Consider the following 24209-nt stretch of genomic DNA (forward strand, 5'->3'; position numbering starts at 1 on the left):
CTGTTCATTTTGTGTATGAACTTGCCATTCCCCGAGGAGGTGACAGGGGCTTTCTCTGGACCAATCAGACGGTCGGACGAAGCTCCGACAACAAACAAAAGACCGAGGTTACCCGAGCTCCAGTACCCTGCCGAGCCATCCGGCCGACGTTGCTCTCACTTCCCTGCGAATGTGGACCAACTGATCCGTCTCTAAACGTCGACACCCGCTCTAGTTTCCCGTCAATATAGTGACCGTTACGCTGTCTGCTTCGGACGCGACCAACGAGGCGTCGTGTCAGCCGATGTCAACCGAGCAATTTGAGCCACAATCGCTTGTTTTCGCTGGGGGTTGCTAAAAGCTAGCACTAGCCTGGCGAGCTAACTGGCGCTAGCCTGGAAAGCTACCTCAGCGCTAGCGGACGGCGGAGCCTGTTAGCCTAGCGTGCTAGCGCATTAGCTCTGCTCTCCCTCCTCCCTCCCCCCTCCTAAATAAAACTTGATCCTGACGGACACAAGCGGCGCTGGCTTGTTGCTGACAAGCCACGATCTATTCGTAGCCGTCGCCTGGTAGTCATGTCCGGCGGACAGCCGTCAACCGCCGCGGGGGGCTGCGGGTTCCTCATGTCGGTGGTCGTTCACGGGGACTCTGCTCTCCACGAGCAGGAGAAGGAGCTCCAGCAGCGGCTCCGACGGCTCTACCCCGCCGTCAACGAGACCGAGACCCCGCTGCCTCGGTCGTGGAGCCCCAAGGACAAGTTCAGCTACATCGGCCTCTCTCAGAACAACCTCCGTGTGCACTATAAAGGTACGCCGTGGCGGACCCCCGGCTCCCCGAAGCCCCCCGGTTCTCGGAGCGGGCTAGCGCTAGCTCTTCTCCGGCGCTACGTCAGCCTGCTGCGGCTTAGCAGCGAGCTAACGCTGGCCCGTAGCGGCGAGCTAACGCTAACCCGTCAGCTTTGCAGGTTAGCATGTTAGCATGTTAGCCTGATGCCACTGTGGCTAAAAACAAAGTAGGCTAGGCTACTTGCTTGAACAACAACAAGAAAAGAGGACATTTTGCAAAAAAAAAAAAAAAAGGCCAGCTGGCGACTCTTTCCCCCCAGAGCACAGCGATCAGGACCGGGCCTGGGTCGTCCTGACCCCGGTCCTCGGACACCACAACGTAGTGCAGACGAGGTCTGGTTCTTTATCTCTGTTTTCTCCAGATCGCCTGGTGCACACATTTGACTCCGTCGCAGGATGACATAATTATGCAACTCTGCGAGCTAGGACTGGTCTGTTTGGTTTGGAAACACTCTCAGTCGAGCTGTGTACTCCTCATGTCACTGTTGGGGTGCTTTTATTTATAACATCCCGTTTTATTTGGATGACAAGGATATAGGAACGGCCCCGTGAAGGATTAGGTGTCGTAACGCCTGTCCCTAGTTGTGAGCAGGGCAGAATGGCACAATGCGATGCTATTACTCAGTGTCATATTTGACATTCAGGCTGGTCATCGTGAGGGCGGTGGGACTACGAGACCAGCCAGGCTGATCACACGGGGTTTGGGTGCGGGCCTCGGAGACCAGGCGAGGGTAAATCGAGGTGTGACGGGGCTGGGTGTGCTAGGCTTGCGTCTGGCCCTCCACACACGCACACACAATGTTCCAAAATGCAGTGACGCCTCACCTGACTACTCCTTGTACATGTCTCAGGTCACACGGAAAACCAGTGTTAAATAAAATGCAGCCGTTGTTCAACTGTTTGTTGTGCCAATCACATTAGTTGGCGTCCTGCTGTCCATTCTGTTCTGTAGATCAGTCATCCACTGACTGTTCTACTGAAACCCGGACGGGTTCGGGTAGCTGGGCCCGACCGAGCCATTAAATCACTGGGACACAATAGGAGGACGCAGTGAGAACTCGATTAGCGAGAAGTCATAGCCTGGTTTTAGCCCGAAGTCATAGCCCGAGTTATCCAAGATGGTCCCCTACTCCTGCTTTGATGAATGGAACATTGTTTTTTTAACATCGGCAGATACGATGCATTGTGATCGTTTCTTGCAAGATGTATTAGATATATTGAAGGGTTATTGGGAACTGTGAGGACTACATGCTCTGACACATGTAACTAGATCACACTGACGTAACTAATATATATATATATAACTTGACCACACTATCATAATTAATGTAACTAGCCCACACTGTCATAACTTCTATCTATATACAGCACAAACTTATACTTGTTATACCCATACCACACTGACATAAATAATAGTTATATCCAGACCAAACATCATAATACAACTAGAACATACTGTCATAACTTATGTATAACTTGACCCCCTCCCTGTCAATACATATATAACTAAGACTGTACTATCAGAACTAAAATCACTAGACCACTGTCATAACTAGACTACAGGTTCATAAATAATACAACTTAATATAACTAGACTAATGGGTCATAACATAACAAGACCACACTGTGATAACTAATGTATAACTAGACCCCGCTCTCGTAATTAATATAACTAGACAACATTGTCATAACTAATAACTTGATTTAACTAGACTACATACCTAATGGATAACTAGGCTAAAACGTCACAACTAATATAACTTGTATAATGAGACCAAATAATCATGACTAGTACAACTTGATACACCTTGACTGCACGGGCATCACTTATAACTTAATATAATACAAGTAGTCTACATGGTCATAAATATAAGGAGACCACACAATCATAACTAATACAACTGAAGATACCTAGACTACATTGTTATTACTAATATATAACTAGACCAGACTTAACCATGCCTAAAAAGAGAATGGAACTATTGTGACTCATGTAACTAGACCTGGTCACATCCTAAACGGTAGGATGTCCCCCAACGATGCTAATATCATGATCCCCACTTATATAACTCTTACCTAGTACAATTAGACCATGTCTCTCTCTCTCCTCTTCTGTGGGTCAAAGTAAGACCCCCAAATACGCTACTATCATGATCCCAACTAAAATAACTATGTTCACTAGTTTCACTACATCATGTTAGTTGGGATCATGAGATTTGCATCTTTGGTAAAACGGCCAAAGACACTAATCTCATGATCACAATTTTAATAGCTATCCAAACTAAATTAACTTGTCCACTTGTCACTCTGACCTCCCCATGCAGGTCAAGGTAAGACCCTGAAAGAGGCTTATATCGTGATCCCAAATGATTAACCAGTTTAACTACACCTTTTTCCTCTCCCACTTCAGGTCATGGTAAGACCCCCAAAGACGCTGCGTCCGTGCGGGCCACCCATCCCATCCCAGCAGCCTGCGGGGTCTACTACTTTGAGGTCAAGATCATCAGCAAAGGGCGAGATGGGTAAGCACAGAGAGAGAGAGAGAGAGGAAACGGGTGTTGTTCTTGGTTCCTAGTTTTCATGATGTTTTCCAGGTTTTTTACGGTAGTGGATCAGTGTCATTGGTGTTTAGACTAGACCCCGGTACTCATGTTGCTTGGAAATGTCCACCAAGGGATGTCTTCCAGGTGAGACCAAGATACCTGAGGGTTGTTGCTTTATCCAGCCAACACAGGATGGGAAGGTTGCTAGTTTGTATCCCCCATGCCTACCGGGAGCCGTTGAATGGCTCAGCACAATCTCGCGGTCATTAATGATAGCATAAACACATTTCTAATGACTTGCCTTTTCCATTGGTACTGTTCATCTGACAAAATTATTAATCGTTTGACTGGGCAGCTCCCAGTAGATAAGATCAACCAGGTAATCAAGGTAAAACAATAATAGCAGTTCCTGAAAAGGAAACGTCCATACTTGCCGAGTTCAGACCATACATTCCAACCAGGCTTCACACGCCTGCGCAAGGGCCGGTCGTCACTGTTACCACGACAACCTCCACAACCCAACAGCCCCGGTATTGATTGATCCGTCTGCACCTTAAACACTATGTCGCTAGACAACCAATCAATCAACAAATCAATCAACGAGGGTCAATCATCTACGGTGTGATTGGCCAGTGGAGACATTCCCCGGGCTTCTGTAACCTTCCACAAAACCTTCTACAACCTGTGGATAACATATAGTTGAGAGAGCCCTGTTTCAATATGGTTTGCTGGTCCATTGACAGGCCCTGTTCCAATATGATTTGCTGGTCCAATGACGGGCCCTGTTCCATTATGGTTTGAGAGGACTCGGTTTGCTGCTCCAATGACAGGCCCTGTTTCATTATGGTTTGCTGGTCCAATGACAGGCCCTGTTCCAATACGGTTTACAAGACTAGGTTGGCTTGTCCAATGACAGGCCCTGTTCCAATAAGGTTTGACAGGACTAGGTTTGTGGTCCAATGACTGGCCCTGTCACATTACGGTTTAATGGCACCCTACTTGAACACCAGTTGTGGTTGCTGATTGGTCAGTACATCCAGCAATCCATCATACATCTCTGAACACTCCCATGTGTGATGTCAGTCGAGGGTAGATTTAGAAATGGCTGAATCTGGTGATTTGCAGGGCCAATGGTCCCATCCCACTAGGGTGATGCAGGGCCTGATTGATGGGCCCCATGGTGTGGCCATGTCATTAATGGGCACCATCATCAGAATTAAGATGGAGGTGGCGTATTGCGTCTCTAATGTAGCCTTGAGGATATCATGACTGTGTATTCTTCCTAATGGTCGCCGTGACCTTCCTCTGACTTACATCCTCGTCCAACAGGGTAGGAGGGGGACTAGGTATGGGGTGTCCCAAGAGGGTGTAGATGAACTCCCGCCGCCCCCTCCCCCCCCCCAAATTAGGATTTGATTAGCGGTTTGATTGACTCTGGATTTCAGTTCTGAATAGTTGAGGACTCCATTTTGAGGGGCCCAACACTCTCCTGCCCTGCTGGCCTCAGGGTACGTCTTTAAAGTCTGCTGGAGCTTCATTGGTCACCTGATGATGGGGACCATGTTGACCCAACGTTCATGTTGACGATTTGTGTGTATGGCTTTACCTGATCCACTACAAGAAAATGTTACACAACATGACACTTTACCCTACATGGGATGCATTACCCTACATCATGGGACGTATTGCCCTACAGGGGACACGCATTACCCTACATGTGACACATTACCCTACAAGGGACACATTACCCTACATGGGACACATTTTCCTACATCATGGGACACATTACCTTACATGGGACACATTTTCCTACATCATGGGACACATTTTCCTACATCATGGGACACATTACCCTACATGGGACACATTATCCTACATCATGGGACGCATAACCCTACATGTGACACAATACCCTACATCATGCGACGCATTACCCAACATCATGGGACGCATTACCCTAAATCATGTGACGCATTACCCTACATGGGACACATTACCCTAGATGGGACACATTACCCTACATCATTGGATACATTACACATGTGACTAGCATGTTAAGGAAAATCGTCAGATTTTTTTTTTTCCCCGTGAACGAGCATTAAAAATGCTCCTTCATCCTGTAAAACAATGTAGTTTTGGATTTGATTGAGACTGTGGCGACCTGTCAAATGAGACCTCCTTGAGAACCGGTTTTATCCAGAGAGATTTACAAGTGAGGCCCAGAACAGTCATAGTGTGGGCGTCCCTTTGTAAACAGACCCGCATTACCAACAACAAGCACCGGACCGAGCGCACAATAGCTCCAGGAATCTGTAAGTCCATAAATAGTCCATTAATTCAACACTGGAGCTAAAAATAAACCCCAACCATAACATGAGACGTGCTGTGGACCTCGCCAGATGTTTCCACACACCCAGACACGGTCGAGTCCTGCCGTTGAGACACTCTGTCACCCGGGGGGCTGCGTCGCTTCAGTGTCCCCCGCTCAGCTCTCACCGGTCTCCTCTAGTGTCTCGGAGAGCCGTGCACATGGAGGATACAGGGAAATATTATGGGATGTGTCTGGTCCAGAGAGCCGAGGCCTGGCCTGGAGACGTGACGGAGGCATGCCTCCACCTGGTTATAACATGTTATAACATGTCCTAACATATGACAATTATGACATGTTAAAACACCTGCTTCTAGGTCTGACTATAGTCACGGCCAGTCAGTCGTTAAGCAGACTTGTCATGAATACTGATTGGATTAATTACCTATGGCTGCCATGAAAAGGCCATTAATACGCCATTGTCCATCACCATCTCTCCTCCTTATCAGCATTATACCATTTAATTACTTGATATTGTATTGTGTTATCCATTGTAGAGCAAGTATAATTATCATCTTGTATTTGGATCCTCGCTCGGGTTGAGCGCTTGGCTAAAATCTGCCGACATATTTGGGTGTAGTAGATCTCAATAGCTGAACGACTACAGTGTTTGTCCTTAAACTACCCCATCAACACCTCACAGACGACACCCTCCTTTAAGGCGTGTGTAACGACCGGGGCGCGGGGGGTGCTAACGAGGGCGGTGTGAGGACGTTCATAACACGGGGTTCCTGATGAGGGTGCTGTGGTTTACCCTCATAACAACAACTGTTCCTAACAAGGGTGTGCTGTTTGTGTTCCACAGGTACATGGGCATCGGTCTCTCTGCACAGGGGGTCAACATGAACAGACTTCCTGGTGAGTGTGTGTTAGTGTGTGCGTCCAGAAACATTTGTAATTGCCGCATGTTTATTCAAAAACTGGACATTACTTCAAATTCACAGTGAACACTGAAGTGTAAAAGCTCCAACGTCCCAGAACTATTAAAAGTAATATTAAATGATAAAAAAATTAAAAAAACATAACTGGGATAACACAAAAAAACATACAATGTATGATATACATTTATATATATATATATACATACAGTATATAAGGGATGTCCATGGTTAACTGGTCAACCGATAAGATCTTACACCGGTAAGTACTAATGGTTAAAAATAAATTAAATCTTAATTTCTCTCAGATGACATGAGACCGTAATTTTTTTATTGATATTGATACCATTTTCGAGACTTCTTGAATTAGAACTTGTATTCTTGCTTTAATTAGTGAAAAGATGATCATAGTTCATGATAGGACTTTAAGCAGGTCATAATTCCATCTTTACTATCTATTTTATATTGCTGGGAAAACAAGTTTTCGCCAAAATCTCAAATTTCTTTTTTTTTTGTGTTGCATTTGAACACATCAATCATATTACTGAGCCGACCTGAACACATCACATTTGACACTGTTTGCGACTTTCTTTTAAGCCAACTAGCTCTATATCCTGCCGATTTTTAAAATGGATTTAAAAACTGGATTACGATTTTTAACTGACGGGACTTTCTACACCGTCCGGTTGTGTGATTGCTACCGCTGGGTTGAATGACTGTTGATGCACACGGGGCCGACTCAGAGCCCGTCTACAGCAGCAGCAGCTGACAGTTTTCGGTTGGACTAGACGGATACTAAGTTGTAGGAGTTTTTTTAACCCAAAGACAGTGAAGTCACAACACTTTTATATCGGCCTACATTCCAGTGTTAAGTTATGTCTTAAATACAAGCTGTGGTCGCTCACACTAAAGCTCGCTGTGGGCGTGCATGAACCATGAACCCAACCTGTCGGCGGCTGGCTGTAAACAGTGCCGCGCCTACGAGTGACGTATTAATCGCGCGACTCAACGAATCAATGAACAAATTCGTTGCCAACGCTTTTAGTAATCGATTTTTATCGATTTTATGGATTCGTTGTTGCAGCCCTAGTGTGTGTGTGTGTCCGTCTCGTTGCATAAAAGCTGCTTACTGCCCCAGGTACAGCCATGTACTCTGTGAGAGAGGGCAGGTAGAGCAGTGATCTTGGAGTCTGTGCTCACAGACTCACCCTGCAGTCCTCCATGTCCTGGTAGATGGGGCATCATGCAGAGGGTTAACCAAGCCTCCTCACAGAGGGGGGTCAGAGGGTTAACCAAGCCTCCTCAGAGAGGGGAGTCAGAGGGTTAACCAAGCCTCCTCAGAGAGGGGGGTCAGAGGGTTAACCAAGCCTCCTCAGAGAGGGGGGTCAGAGGTTTAACCAAGCCTCCTCAGAGAGGGGGGTCAGAGGTTTAACCAAGCCTCCTCAGAGAGGGGGGTCAGAGGGTTAACCAAGCCTCCTCAGAGAGGGGGGTCAGAGGGTTAACCAAGCCTCCTCAGAAATGGAGCTCAGAGGCTATATAAAGCCTCTTCAGAGAGGGAGCTCGGAAGGTTAATAAAGCCTTCTCAGAGAGGGAGCTCAGAAGGGTAATAAAGCCTCCTCAGAGAGGGAGCTCAGAAGGGTAATAAAGCCTCCTCAGAGAGGGAGCTCAGAAGGTTAACAAAGCCTCCTCAGAGAGGGGGGTCAGAGGGTTATCTAAGCCTCCTCAGAGAGGGGCATCACCACCTGGATGAGAACCATTTGGATCATGGAGCCTCCTGCTCTCTGCTGTGGTTATCAGACCTCCCAGGGGGGCCTCTCCCAGTCTCCTCCCCAGCTGACGGCCCCGGGTGGCAGGCTGGGCGAGACCCACTCACTCCCCCCTCCCTCCCCCCAGCCTCTCAGTGCACTGATAACAGCCGGCTCAGAGCCAGAACACCACACCACAGCGACGGAGAGATCCCCCGTGCTGCTCTCAGCCGACTGGGGCCCAGCACCACACTGATAAAGACTCCTGGAGGTCCTGAGTCACGTCTCCATGGGTGGAGCCTTTGGATACAAGCCTATATCAATGATGGCATGTGATAATGTGTCCATCAGAATAAGAATGATACGATAACACTTTGTTGTCAGACAAGCCTGAAAGGTTCCTTGCGTCACATCAGCTCACTCACTCAGAAGACAAACCTTAAGGGAAAACAGATACATTTAACTTGACGATACAAACACAGATGGCCATATTCAAGCGCTGTCGAAGTACATTTGATCTGGGATCACGCTGAATGTTTGGATTGACTGGTGCTCACAAGAGTACTTCAGTCCAACCCTTTCAGCAGTGGACCTCCTTATCTGGGGTTTGCCGGAAGCTGTCCAGGACGTGGTTGTGGTCAGAGACGATGCTGAGGCCAGCACTAATGTTTTTATGCTAGGCTGATTCAGAGACTCGCAGGAGAATGGCCTACAATCCTTCAGCAGATTAGTATTTGGTGGAGCAGTTTGGATTTTAGAATATTGGACACACACACTTGGACCATGTAGTACTACAGCACTGTAGAAATTTAATGTTTTGTTTTTGTTTTGTCCTTGTCATACAATTAAATTATGGTCATATTACAAAGAAAACACCCACGTCGAGGCAAGCCCAAAATAAATGGATCTCAAGGAAATGGATCAAATAACTGTTCTGTCATTCAAATGGGTCCATAGTAGGATCTAACAGCAGACTGCTTGTTCATCGGCTCCTTGTAACGAAGCAGTCCCTGAAATCAGCTCATTGCTCTTCATCAGCAAGTATCATGGGTCCTAACCTCCTCCTCCACCTCAGGTTGGGACAAGCACTCGTACGGTTACCACGGCGACGACGGCCACTCCTTCTGCTCCTCCGGTACCGGCCAGCCCTACGGCCCCACCTTCACCACAGGCGACGTGATTGGCTGCTGCGTCAACCTCATCAACAACACCTGCTTCTACACCAAGAACGGCCACAGCCTAGGTACGCAGCGCCACCCCGGGCTCCAGCCGAGGACTCAAACCCCATAGGCTGCCATTAAAAATAAATAGGTTTATTTTTACACAATCTAACCAGAGGGTCGCGATCGAAACACCGGGCCACGTGGCCACATGTTTACATATTATTTATTTATGACTGAGTTATCTACGCATTTGTTGAGTTTTGGAGACGTGTATATATATATTTTTTATATATTTGCACTTTAGTTTGTGTGAATTGTTACTGACTGGAGATTAGTAAGATTCGTATTTATTTTTCTTTCACTATTCAATGGTTCAATAAAGATTTAATAATATCAATTCATGCATCCATTCATTCTAGTTGATCACAGAACATATGGGGGTGCTCGCAAGTTCCAGAGCAGCAAAGTGAGGGCAGGGTGTGGTTGGATGCTAACGTTTTGTCTCTTTTGGTCTCCAGGTATTGCCTTCACAGACTTGCCGGTAAGTTTCCTCGTCCTATAAAACATGTTGTATAATGTCTAGTGTTGCATTTAGCCGTTGATCGTGCCTTGGTTTGAGATGTACACGCTGGGGCCTCTTTTCCGACCGGCCTTTTCAAAATGGTGCCTCCCCATGTCAGTTGGACCGTTTCATCCTTGTTCAAAATATCAAGTACATCCGTTGCGCCATGAAAGGACGCTCGCACACATAAACACGCACAGACGCAGGTCATGCATGGATTAATTGTCAAAATCGCAACGGCCTTCGCCTCCTCTCGTAGGGAGGAGAAGCGCGAGGGGAGAATTAAATGCTGACAAGAGAGGGAGATGCACGAGATGGAGAGGGAGGCTCAGATGAAAGGGAGCGAGAGACTTCAATGATAAGGACAGGAAGGGAGTCACTGAGGCTGAACATCAAATCGATTGAGCAGCCAAACGGGCTTGGCAGTCACCCAGCGATTCATGGTCCTACGGTGTAGACATGCACGCATATACGCACGCATGCCCGTTCACATGCACGCACACACACACGCCTACACATGCATACACATACACCCCTCTTCAGCTGATCAGACCAGTATCAGCCCTCCATGCTGGTTGAACACCAGTGCCTCGTGTGTTCGTCCCTTCTTCCTCAAATCTAGTTCTGTAGGCTTTGTCCCGCTGAGCATGATGTCATCAGACTAGCGCTAATCTCTTTAGCACAAAGGACAACATCACTCAACTCATCCGCACAGCCAATCACAGCAGAGCTAGCGGGCTGTTGGTGTGGGGACGGGGGTTAGCTGAAGCCCTAAGCAGCTGCGTTTCTGACCAGATTCATGTCATTTGTTTGAGGTATCACTTGTTTAATTGATTGGAAAACATACCAGCTATTTAGATAGACTCTTAAGATAATAAACTAAAGAGGGACACATGACATTTAAAGACGATACATGATAAAGACCACAGCCGAGGGGTATCGATGCTGAGTGGAAGGTCACGTTCTGAGCAGCTACGTTCTGCAGTAGTGTGGTCCCTAGCCGAGAACATGTGATGTCGTCAGGAAGATGGACTGGAGGAATGACGTCATCAGGATCCAACTGACAATCAGGATCCAACTGACATTTGAGATTCAACTGACATTCAGGATCCAACTGTCATTCAGGATCTAACAAAGCAGTTATAACCCGTTTAACCTTCAATGTGATCTACTTCTTGAGGAAGCTCAGTTCTACAATGTGGCCATGCGCCCCCTCTCTCTTGTATCAGGACAGTACCTGGGGGAGGTACAATCCTTACCCCTGTGTTGTTTGTCCCTCAGCCCAACCTGTACCCCACGGTGGGGCTCCAGACCCCCGGCGAGGTGGTGGACGCCAACTTCGGCCAGCACCCCTTCGTCTTCGACATCGAGGACTACATGAGGGAGTGGCGGACCAAGATCCAGGCTCAGATCGACCGCTTCCCCATCGGGGAGCGCGAGGGAGAGTGGCAGGCCATGATCCAGAAGTAAGTCCAGCACTATGGTTACGGGAGGAGAAGTTAAAGGGGTTCTGAGTCGTGGCGCTCGAACCAAAGGCCATGATCCAGAAGTAAGTCCAGCACCATCGTTCCAGGACTCAGCCCTATGGTTCCAGCACAATGACTCAGAGCTCTTGAACTGCTCATGGGATGAGTTATTCAAGAATTTCTGGGTCCTGGGGCTAATACCGTGATCCAGTGATGATCCATTGGTCATTTAGTTTCAGTACCAGGACTTAGAACTCTTTATATGCTCCAAAGATGAGACCTACAGGAATCGGATATGGTCAAGGCATATTCAGATCTCAAATAGGGATGCAAATTATCGAGTAATTCATTAATCGATAGTTGTTTCATCTTATCGATCGATGATCGATTAATTGATAAGCGGCAATTCTTCTGAGAAACTGAATTTCCCTCTTAATAGGTTCTATCTACTGTACACGTAACGTAAAATGCTATCTTCCTTATGATAAAGAAAAAATGCAAATCACATTCCTTAATCAAAGATTTATTCTGGGCTCACTTGAGGGCAAGGAATAACATTTTGGTAGCATATCAAACATATTCTGAGTAGAAAATATCAAAATATTACACAGGCTACTTAACATGAAAATAAATTGGGCATTCTCTCATCTGCGACATTGGAAGCATTAATAGCAGCAGCATAAAAAAAATACATTCCTGAATAGAAGAATACAATACTATGTAGGCTACTTTAACATGAAAATAAATGAGTGCACTGTCTCTTAGCAGCATAATAAAATAAATTCTGAAAAGTAAATAAGGTGTCACATGTGGACTATTAGCAGCATTTATAATCCCCCTTAAACTGGGAAATGTGACAATATCACAATAACATTAATAGACCAGGACTGGACTGTCGTAGCTCTAGTTAACTTAAAATATAGGCTGCCTGATGATAGATGTGTCTGTCTTCGTAAAACAAAACAAAAACATCGCTAGTGCTCCTCATCGCATAGATAGACCTATCTATTTTTGTTCAAGAATATCAGCATAACAACATGGTCAGGAGTAAGTCGTGTGCGCAGCCTGTTAACAGTTAGGCCAGCTGCTTCTGTCAACAACATTTATCGGCAGCATGTCTGTAGTAACCATGTTACATATCCGCTGGGTAATGCCCTCTGCTTTCGTGGAGTCACATACCCTTCGTCCCAACACTGTGGTGATTGTAGGCTGAGAACCACTCGCTGCTTGTAGCACGGCTGAATGTAACATATTTCGGTGGTAATTCAACAAAGTTGTGGAGTTGTTGTACTTTAAAATACTTCCAAATATTGCGCATTTGACTTCTTTGTCGTCATTAACCAACTTAAAGTGGCTCCATACTGCACTCCGTTTTGCCCTCTTCATCCTCTCAGTGTCCCGCTTCTCGTTTGTCTTGTTGTTGTCGTCAGAGCCCTGCTTCGCTTGTTGTCAAGCGTGCCCTCACGTGGACTGACGGGGAATTATGGGTTGAAAACGCAATTAATTGCAATTGATTTATTTTAATCGAGTAATTTCTTTTCAACAATTAATCGATAATCGATTAATTGTTTGCATCCCTAATCTCAAACAATCACTATAGTTGGGACACTGCAACCGGCAAAAGGAAGCAAACTAAATGGTTCTATCAACCAATTAAAGTAATTGGAGGAAAGGGAACTAGATACAACCATGATAAGACAGTCGTAAAATACACTGAATGCATTACATCGATCGTATGTGTGTGTCAAAGAACGGCATTTATAATCCAAATGTGATCACGCTTCATGTATTGTTTTGCGTGTTAAGGTCACTGAATAAAGATAGACTGAATCCTGGCTAACCACACAAATAAGGAACATCTGGGAGTTCAAGGGAGTCTGTGGATTGCTTCTGTAACAATAAAGCACTTTATCTAGATCCTCATGAATCATTTAGCACTTTGCATACACATAAACTCAAGTAAAAACTTCCTAGTAATTTTGTTATTGAACCTACTGCAAAATGCAAATTGAGATGGTCGGTCTTGGGCTTGTATCATTTAGAGATTTGTGATGTAGGATATGAGATTAGGGAGGCATCCTGTAATTCAGACCTGCAAAGCCTTCCTGTGATTCAGGACGATACAGATCAAATGAGTGTTAAATGAACTGCAATTACACAGCGCTTTTCTAACCAGCGGCCACTCAAAGCGCTTTACAATACTGTCTAACATTCACCCATTCATGCACACATTCACACACCGACGGCGGAGTCAGCCATGCAAGGCGACATCCAGCTTATGGGGAGCGGTCAGGGTGAGATGTCCTGCTCAGGGACAACTCGACACTCGGTTAGGAGCGGCCAGTGATCAAACTAGCAACCTTCCAGTTACCAGCAAAGCCGTTCTGTCCCCTGAGCCACATGCCGCCCCTAGCTACCACCTATCTAGGGGTTAGTGGTGGTGTTCTACTACTCTGGTTGGTTTGTAGTTTGGTGCTGGAGATCCACACCTCATTGGTTTACCGTGTGTCTGTGAAGCTCCACCTCTCAGCCTTGTGTTGTCTCCCCAGGATGGTGGCGTCTTACCTGGTCCACCACAGCTACTGTGCCACGGCGGAAGCCTTTGCCAAATCCACGGACCAGGCGGTGCATGAGGAACTGGCCTCCATAAAGAACAGACAGAGTGAGTACCCTGCGTCATGCACTGGACGTGGACGTCAAGCTGGATCAGACTGTTTGTTTGAACCCAGATGGACTTTTTTTCATTTTTATTGCTGCTTAAACCTTGATGTTTGTGTAATTTAGATGCAACATATTTTGTGATGCATTCAGACAATTTACTGTGAATCCAGACTAGTTTACCTGATGTGAATTCAGAATAGTTTACCCGGTGTGAATCCAGACTCGCTGTGTTTGTAGCATTCAGACTTTGGAACGACTTGCTAGTGTGGAAGCGCTTCCACTTCTGCTTTTTAATATTGCTCCATTGGTTAATATTTAAATAGTTTAAATTGTTATTGGCGACAGTAGTTTGTTTAAACACCAGCTACTTACATATTAAAACAAATCAATCCATGCAAAATATAGCCTATCATTACGTTGCAAAAACGTTTTTTGCATTTACATGATTGATCTATAACAAGCAATACGGCAAGATATATTTCTGAAAACGTTCAAATAACTTTGCTTGTGTAAAGCAATGTGTATCTCTTTCCATATGCATTTTTTAAATACCCTGCGCAGCATGTGAACACAAAGGATAGTGTGTATTTTGGCTCGTTGAGGATCCATCGATGCATCCTTGAAAAATCTCGGAATTCTCAAAAATAAAGGATGCGAAAAGGGCGTGAATTTCCGAGTGTTCTCAACATTGGAACGGTGCTTGTCGGCCTTCTATGACGTAGCGTCCTTAAAAAGGCGGCCGTTGAGCATGCTTCCTTCACATTGGGATACAGCCCTAGACTAGGTGACGTAGCGCTCTGTGTGAATCCACAATAGCTAACGTAGCGTTCTGTGTGGATCTAGACTAGCTAACGTAGTGCTCTGTGTGAATCCACACTAGCTAACGTAGCGCTCTGTTTGAATCCACACTAGCTAACGTAGCGCTCTGTGTGAATCCACACTAGCTAACGTAGCACTCTGTGTGAATTCAGACTAGCTAACGTAGCGCTCTGTGTGAATCCACACTACCTAACGTAGCGCTCTGTGTGAATCCACACTAGCTAACGTAGCGCTCTGTTTGAATCCACACTAGCTAACGTAGCGCTCTGTGTGAATTCACACTAGCTAACGTAGCGCTCTGTGTGAATTCACACTAGCTAACGTAGCGCTCTGTGTGAATTCACACTAGCTAACGTAGCGCTCTGTGTGAATCCACACTACCTAACGTAGCGCTCTGTGTGAATCAACACTAGCTAACGTAGCGCTCTGTTTGAATCCACACTAGCTAACGTAGCGCTCTGTGTGAATCCACACTAGCTAACGTAGCACTCTGTGTGAATCCACACTAGCTAACGTAGCACTCTGTGTGAATCCAGACTAGCTAACGTAGCGCTCTGTGTGAATCCACACTACCTAACGTAGCGCTCTGTGTGAATCCACACTAGCTAACGTGGCCTTCTGTATGAATCTAGACCAGTGTTTCCCGAACTTTTTTTCGGGGGACCCATTTTTTTAAAATTACAAACCATCCGATCCAATTCACAATAGGCCTTATCTATAAATTTGTGAAAAGAACCAATTTGTGCATAAATAAACATTACTGCCAATTTTGCATCCCCTTGTATATGAACTTAAACCAGCCATTTTGAAGAGATAAATCACAACTTTGTTTTATGCACTTGTTATTTAAAACATAATACACGTATTAAATACTTTAAAGATGAGACCAAATAAATGCATTTAGGCAGAGTTAACACTCTCATTGTTTTTATTTCCTCATCAGTAAAACAAACACAATGTACGTGAGCCTTTCAACTAGATTAAATGTTATAAGTAAAATTACCAGTTACAAACATTACAAACATTCAGTACTATCAAAAACATGCTTCTTGTTGAAAGTTTTTTTAAATGCTAATGTATAAAAATGAATGAAAAAGATATTTGGCGACCCAATTCAAATCTCCCGAACCAGTCTTTGGGAAAGACTGATCTAGACTGGCCAACTTGGAGTTCTGTGTGAATCCACACTAGCTAAAGTGGAGTTCTGTGTGAATCCACACTAGCTAACGTAGCCCTCTGTGTGAATCCAGCCTAGCTAATGTAGCGCTCTGTGTGAATCCAGCCTAGCTAACGTAGCGCTCTGTGTGAATCCACACTAGCTAACGTAGCGCTCTGTGTGAATCCACACTAGCTAACGTAGCACTCTGTTTGAATCCACACTAGCTAACGTAGCGCTCTGTGTGAATCCAGCCTAGCTAAAGTGGAGTTCTGTGTGAATCCAGCCTAGCTAACGTAGCACTGCTATCCTTCTATTGCTCCATCATGTGTGTGTGTTTGTGTGTGTGTGTGTGTGTGTTACAGAGATCCAGAAGCTGGTGTTGTCTGGCCGGATGGGCGAGGCCATCGAGACGACCACGCAGCTGTACCCCAACCTGCTGGAAAGGAACCCCGACCTGCTCTTCATGCTGAAGTAGGGCCCTACGTCTCTTTAATGTTCACTTTCTCATTTAGTTATTAACGAGTCCTATCTCCAGACAACCACTGACCTTCTTAGAGAATCTTCCGCTAAAATGCTTTCTGATTATTTAGTTTGTTTCTTTGGTGTATCAGACATTGTAGTCCTATTCTGTTCTCTGATTGGTCGTCTCTCCCTCTGCCCCGCCCCCCCAGGGTTAGACAGTTCATTGAGATGGTGAACGGGACAGACAGTGAGGTGCGCTGTCTGGGTGGCCGCAGCCCCAAGTCCCAGGACAGCTACCCCGGCTCCCCCCGGCCCTTCAGCAGCCCCAGCCACAAGGCCAGCAGCTCCACACCCTACCTCACAGGTACGGCCAATCAGAGCAGCCCTGCCTCACAGGTACGGCCAATCAGAGCAGCCCTGCCTCACAGGTACGCCCAATCAGAGCAGCCCTGCCTCACAGGTACGCCCAATCAGAGCAGCCCTGCCTCACAGGTACGGCCAATCAGAGCAGCCCTGCCTCACAGGTACGGCCAATCAGAGCAGCCCTGCCTCACAGGTACGGCCAATCAGAGCAGCCCTGCCTCACAGGTACGGCCAATCAGAGCAGCCCTGCCTCACAGGTGCGGCCAATCAGAGTAGCCCAGCCTCTCTGGGACAGCCAATCAGAGCAGCCCAGCCTCTCAGGGACAGCCAATTGGAGCAGCACTGCATCAGGTACCGCCAATCAGAGCAGCCCTACCTCACATGTACAGCCAATCAGATCATGTCTCCCTACAGGACATTTAGTTTGATCGTTATTTTTATACAAATTCAGTGTGATCAGTTGCTCCAGTATGATCGATCACATCCTAACCGTAGTCTAGAATCACCGATCATTCACTGCTACCACTGGCTTCTACTGGCCTGATCTATTTCAAGAACTTTCAACGACGAATTGATCAAAGCCGTTAGACATTTTGTTTTGAGTAGAGTTCAGAAGAGTGAGTGTCTGCAATAGGACGGTTTCGACCAGGTGAACGGTCCTCTCCCAGGTGTGTGATTGCTCTCTTCTGTCCCCTCAGGGTTCGACAGCAACTGCTGTAATGGTGTGACGACCAGCAAGAGCCACAGCTCCTCCCCTCACGCCCACAAGCCCTGCCCCCCTGCCACTAGCCCCGCCCTCCAAGTGTCCGACGTCAGCCTCAACGGGAACAGGACTCAGCCAATCAGCAGGTATGACACTACCTCTCAACCTCGTGGACACGTCCAGGCATGTTGCCATGCCAACGGCTACATGAGAATGTTCATTTGGCTAATGAAAGTGGCCTATGATGTTTGAACTTCGGCTAGTTACATGGCCGCTCTTACAGCTGTGTTTTAGGCCAAAAAAGTAAGGAGACAATTGTATTACCATTACATTAAGAGAAAGCTTGCATGATTAGCCTCTTAGTTAGCCTCTCTTTTAACCTTTTGTTAGCCCTTATACTAGCCAGTCTGTGTACCTGTTACTCCTGTTCGTTAGTTTTATAGTATATGTTTCAGCCTGTCACCTGTTAGCCAGTCAGTTGTTGGGCCGCTAGCCAGTCAGTTGACCAGTTAGCCCTTCTGCTAGCCAGTGCGCTGACTGGCTAGCCAGTCAGCAAACCAGTTTGTCAGCCTCTGGGTCTGTCAGTGTACTGACCGGTCCTTCCTCCTCCAGCGACGTGGACATGGAGGTGGACCACTTCACCAACGGCGTGTCAGACTCCTTCTCCAACGGCTTCTTGAACGGAAGCACCAAGCATGCCGCAGAGACCCCCGACTGCGACGCCGACATGGGTCAGTACCACCCATCATTCATAAAACCAGACGCTGTACTATCATCCAGCCGGTCTGACTGTTATCCCCACGGCCTCGTCCTCTACGTTTGGCTCGAGTGCTGATGTGTGCGGAACACATTGAATGATTTCTCCCCCTCCCCCGTGAGAGGCCCTTTTGGTACATTCCTCTGTCTGACCCTGAGATCTGATTGGCTGGGGTCCCAGAGGTGGAGTCGGGCCAGTCCAAACGGCAGCTGTGCGGGGGGAGCCAGGCAGCCATCGAGAGGATGATCCACTTCGGCCGGGAGCTCCAGAGCATGAGCGAACACCTCCGCCGGGAGTGTGGCAAGAACTCAGCCAATAAGAAGATGCTCAAGGTAACCTTTGACCCCTGACTGACTACTAGCCCTGTCTGCTAGGCTAACAGCTTTGGTAAATGTCCTTTAACTGTGGAATAATAGCTCTACACTTAAACCGTGATATAACGTGGTCGTTTGGTTCCACAAATCAACAACCACTTTATTCCCAGAAGCGGGTTGAATTGAGATTTTCACTGTCCATCTTTAAAATAGTTAAAGAAAGGAAGAAGTTGACATAATCTTCTTCTGTGGTGGACGGTGTGTCAGTGACCACGACAATGACTGCCTCAGCGATCCACTGCGTGGCGTCGGCTTTAGCCGATATATCCTTCACTTGCAGATTTTAAAGGGAATTTTGTATGTCTCTTTCCACATACCGGAAAACTTGGTTGCAACAGTGCTGAGTTGTATCTGGATTTGCGATATGTCAAAGCATGTGATAACGGGTTTAAGTTTACATCCTGAAAAGCATTAGTAGTTTTGCTGTCCTCTAGTGGTTAACATCAGGAAGTTCTTCGCATATTGAAAAAAAAAAGGGGTGTTTCGATCCATTGTGTTTCTGTGATTTTGGAGCAAAATGATTTTAGAGATATTTAGATTTCTGCAAATCAACGCATTCACAAACAGATTGTGAAGCCATGGTCATAAATACTAACATAACACGCCGTTTTCTTGGTCAATTGGGTCATTCACGTGAATTGCGTCGAATCGGAGAGTTGTTTTTTTTTGGGGGGGGGGGTGCGGGGAAGGCTGTCCTTCATATGAAACATTATTGGATAATTGTAATAATTGACATTTCTCTGGGCCAATCGGATCTCAGCACTTGCTTCAGAATCTTGAAGCACACAGCGCCAATTGAGCTTGCCTTTGGAGACGCCTGGCTACCGCGCGAGTCTGATGGAAACTCTTGACGTAAATTTGAAGTAGGGGTGTAGGCCTACAGTATAAACGGTGTAGAAAGTACACCAGTGTGAATTTCTGCTACGGTATGGATTTAGACGTTACCGTGAGACCGGTGTGACCGGTAGACAGTGTTGTGTGTAACGCGTAACAACGTTTTTTTTTTTTCATGTAAATAAAGTTACGCGCAACTACTGAAAATAGGGTAATGAAACATAGTTCCTTTTTCAATTCGGCGGCACGCTACTTTTCCCAGGGCCAGATTTGACAGCGATACTGCCTTCTCAGGCAGTATGCTATTGAGAAAGCTTGCTTGCCCAATAGTCCCTTCACAAGCTCTCAATCATTCCACACCGTACAAGACAGACGCTGGTAGCGTGAAGCTGTCTCTGCAATCAGACATCGCTTCCGCAGGCATTTTGAAAGCCAGTCCTTACGACAAAATGCCAGTGGTGGAACGAGATAACAAACGCCGTCACTGTTTACCTGTGTAAGGACATGGTTCCCTTTCAAAATGTCGATAGAAAGGGCTTTAAAGAGATGGTCAAAACACTCGATCCCAGGTACGCGTTACCTGCCCGCACATACTTCAGCCAAATTGAGATGCCAAAGCTATACGGCAAGGTCCGCCAGCAAGTGGAGAAACAAATCCATACTATTAAACATTAGTGTTTTTCAGAGATGGAAGTCACTTGAGAAAAGATTTTAATTTTTTTATGCAGTTTTGCTGCCATGCCAGTATTTTACCCCTTCAGAGGCATTGATATCGAAATTAGAAGATAAAATTAACATACCGTGATATAATACCGTTACCGTCTGTGCCTCAAATCATACCGTGATATACATTTTAATCCATACCATACAGCCCTAATTTGAAGGAACTATCGTGTTAAATTCGAGGTAAGTCAAGCTTTTTGGAGCAAAAACAACAGATATTTGTTTGCTTGATTCAACTAACGTTAGCTATTTTTTTTTGATGTGATATAATTTACAATAATATTGTATTTTTAGGACCGAGTCAATGGCGAGTACTGCATGAACGTAGACCTTGCATAAAGTTAGTAAATTCTAACAACATAGGGCTATTTAGATAAATAATCTGGTACGGGTGTTGTCCTAGGCTAATACACTAACAGCAAATGTCTGTATAATAAAGGGCTACATTTTGCATCCCCCTCTGACACTGTCACCTTTTTTACTCTGAGGAGTGTGCAGGTCTGAACATGGCTCCATCGGTCTCTCTCTGCCTCACCTTCTCTCCCCTCTCTCGCTCTGCAGGATGCCTTCAGCCTGCTGGCCTACTCAGACCCCTGGACCAGCCCAGTAGGATACCAGCTGGACTCCATCCAGAGAGAACCTGTCTGCTCCACGCTCAACAGTGCAATACTAGGTAGGCCTACATGGCACTGTGTATTATAATACTAGGTAGGCCTACAGCGCAGTATGACTTGTCCTAGGTAGATCTCCACCACACCGTGTCTTATAATAGGTAGGGCTAGGGTAAGCGCCCCGTCACATTGGCCCGCTATCGCAGCATTCACTGGACCACTCCCGTGATTTGACACGTCTAATCCTGTCTCTCCCCCTCTCTCTCTCTCTCCCTTCTCTCCCCCTCTCTCCCTCCACCAGAGACCCATAACCTCCCCAAGCAGCCCCCCCTGGCCCAGGCTGTGGGCCAGGCGGCCCAGTGTCTGTCCATCATGGCGCGCTCCGGCAGCGGCTCCTGCGCCTTCGCCACCGTGGACCACTACCTGCACTAACCCCGCCCCCAACACACACATAAAGGCACACACACACACACACACACACACACACACACACACACACACACACACACACACACACACACACACACACACACACACACACACACACACACACACACACACACACACACAGACGCAGAAAAACAGACGCGCGCACACACACTGACTGACATACGCGCGCACACACACTGACAGACAGACAGACAGACACACACTGACTGACAGACAGACAGACACACACTGACTGACAGACAGACAGACAGACACACACTGACTGACAGACAGAGACAAACACACACTGACTGACAGACAGACACACACACACACTGACTGACAGACAGAGACAAACACACACTGACTGACAGACAGACACACACACACACTGACAGACAGAGACACACACACACACAGACGGACCGAGAGAGACACACACACACACACAGACGGACGCACACCTTATAATGGATTCCCTCTTCTTTGCGAGCCCCCCCTCCTCTAGCCAGGGCTGTGACATCGCTCAGACGCTGCTAGCCGAGAGTAGCTAACATCAGAACACTTTTTACCCCCAGATGAAGACTGCAGCGCTATTAGTGCTCGCCACCCTCCCCCCCCCCCCCCCCCCCTCTGGTCAAGCTAAGCCCCGCCCCCAGGTGTACGTACACCTGAGCGAGGCACGCGCAACATCAACGCACTTCATCGAGCTAACAGGCACTAGCCTGCTAACGATAACAGGACTGCCAACAGGAGCAGGGTGGCTAACGGGAGCTAGCCTGCTGATGAGGATTGGTAAGCCTGAGGGGTGCTAGCCTGCTATCGTTGGCTACCTAGCCTGCTAACAGATGTACACCGTAGCTAAGTGGCTGACGGGAGTTGGTCAGCTAGCAGATGCTAGTCTGCTAACCGGCAGTTGGTCAGCTAATGGGAGCTAGCCAGCTAACGGCAGTTGGTCAGCAAATGTTAGCTAGCCGGCTAACAGATGCTAGCCTGCTACTGGCAGTGGGTCAGCTAACGGTGGCTAGCCTGCTAACGGAAGTTGGCTAGCCAGCACACAGGACTGTCGCGGTCCGGACACTCGTCTCATCAAGGCTTTGCGGACCGAGTTCACGTGAGCCGTGTGCACGTGAGCCGTGTGCACGTGAGCCGACGGCTACGACAGAGAACCACAGACCCTCCGCCTCCCAGGGGGGGGGGGGCAGGAGACCTGTGAGATGCATGAGGACTCCTGAACTCCAGGGGGCGACCCCCCCCCCCACCACCACCACCTCGTTTCGTCTATATTTTGGCGGGAGATGGGGCAGGGGGGGCGATATGTTACTCCCCGTTTTGTTTTTAGGTTTTTCTCCCCCGGGGTGACATGGCATCAGACAGAGGAGTAATATTGTTATTTTTATTCTAATTATCATTATCCAGATTGTTACTTGCATTCACAGTATATTTGTTAAGCGCCCGAGTGTCACGACCGTAATAAAGTTCCCCCTCCCACTCCGTCTAGCACCGATGGCTGTGATGTACATGTTGACCGTTAATATCATCCACCCGCTATTAGCTATGTATCCAGACCAATGGACACCTCCTCCACGCTGGTCATTTAATGATTTAGACCCCAGTATTAGTGGAACGAGGACACTCGCCCAACGTCCAGAAGAATCGCTTCGATTGATGATCATTGAAAGGTGACATATTATACCACCAGGTGTGAGTGTAATTAGCTATTACAAGCCGTTTTGAAAACCTGCCTCTTCTGACATCACAAGTGGGCGTGTCCACCTAGATGTGTGCTGGATAGATCAGTCTTCCAGCCTACCCAGTGGAGTGTAGCAAACGTTGCTAATCCATCCGTCATACATCTAGGTAGACACGCCCACTTGTGATGTCAGAAAGGCCAGATGTTCACAACGGCTTGTATATGTCTCCTTTTCAAACGATTCGAAAGTTAGTGAACGTGTGAGCGAGGGTAAACTTCCCCTTCTACGGACGTAGCCACACCCCAACCTCCAGACTGATACCTTTTACCTTTTTATGATTTCGATTTTTGATGTGTGTTTATATTAACCCTTTATTAACCAAGAACTCAGGAGCCAGCCTTGGCGTTCTCCTCTGATTGGTCCAGAGCGCCGAGATCCCAACTGTCAATAAAGGAAGCGGTTGGCCATATGTTTTGATATGTATGATTTGAACCTGGGTTCCAGCGGCCGCTTAGGACCGGTCTGAACAACCCAGTCTCTCCCTCCCTCTCCACCACACGTCTTTATCCCTTTTAGAGGGGCCACCCTCTCCTTCTCGTCGTTTCCTCCCTCCTTCTTTTTTCCCCTCGCCCCTCCAACCCATCCCAGTAAGAAACCCGTCTGACGTCCAGTATGGTCCGCCCCAGAGCCCACACCGAGCTCCCTGCGTAGCCCGGTCGGTGCGGGCCCGGTACTGGCGGGGCGCGGGCTGAGGCCTCCCGGGGTTGGACTGGCCCAGAGTCGGACGACTCGGCGCTCGTGTTCGTTGGTCTGGATGGAGAGCAGTCACAGCTTTAGAAGTCTTTCTAGACGTGTTTTGAGTGCGTGTGGACCCTGTGCATGCCGTAGTGAGCAGCTGGGTGTGGTTATCTTTCTGGCGGGGCCGAGGCCCTGCCGTGTGGCCCGTGGCGGTTGCTACATGATGTGCAATGTGTGTGAGGGTGAAAACGATTTCTATTAAACATGACAAACGACAGCTTGTCTGGATGCTGACTGATGCTGGGGGAACGATTCAGGAGGGGGAAGTCTCGG

The 24209-nt window shown here is 47.2% G+C and overlaps 1 protein-coding gene across 1 annotated transcript; it reads left to right on the forward strand.

Annotated features, from left to right (window-relative positions):
- The first annotated feature begins 135 nt into the window (after nucleotides 1-135).
- On the forward strand, nucleotides 136-24153 carry ranbp9 (RAN binding protein 9). Its single transcript, XM_079751360.1, has 14 exons — nucleotides 136-786; nucleotides 3235-3346; nucleotides 6541-6593; nucleotides 9434-9601; nucleotides 10040-10062; nucleotides 11365-11549; nucleotides 14099-14211; nucleotides 16551-16659; nucleotides 16860-17014; nucleotides 17712-17862; nucleotides 18329-18447; nucleotides 18654-18805; nucleotides 20966-21077; nucleotides 21317-24153. The coding sequence occupies exons 1-14, from the start codon at nucleotides 555-557 to the stop codon at nucleotides 21445-21447; spliced, it is 1815 nt and encodes a 604-aa protein (XP_079607486.1). The 5' UTR covers nucleotides 136-554; the 3' UTR covers nucleotides 21448-24153.
- Nucleotides 24154-24209: the final 56 nt, after the last annotated feature.

Source organism: Pollachius pollachius (assembly GCF_949987615.1).
Source record: "Pollachius pollachius genome assembly, chromosome: 14".
NCBI lineage: Eukaryota > Metazoa > Chordata > Actinopteri > Gadiformes > Gadidae > Pollachius > Pollachius pollachius.

Coding starts and splice junctions, on each gene's coding strand:
- ranbp9 (XM_079751360.1), top strand. CDS start 555: ATGTCCGGCGGACAGCCGTCAACCGCCGCGGGGGGCTGCGGGTTCCTC. Junction 10,063..11,364: donor TTGCCTTCACAGACTTGCCG/GTAAGTTTCCTC, acceptor TTTGTCCCTCAG/CCCAACCTGTACCCCACGGT. Junction 14,212..16,550: donor CTCCATAAAGAACAGACAGA/GTGAGTACCCTG, acceptor TGTGTGTTACAG/AGATCCAGAAGCTGGTGTTG.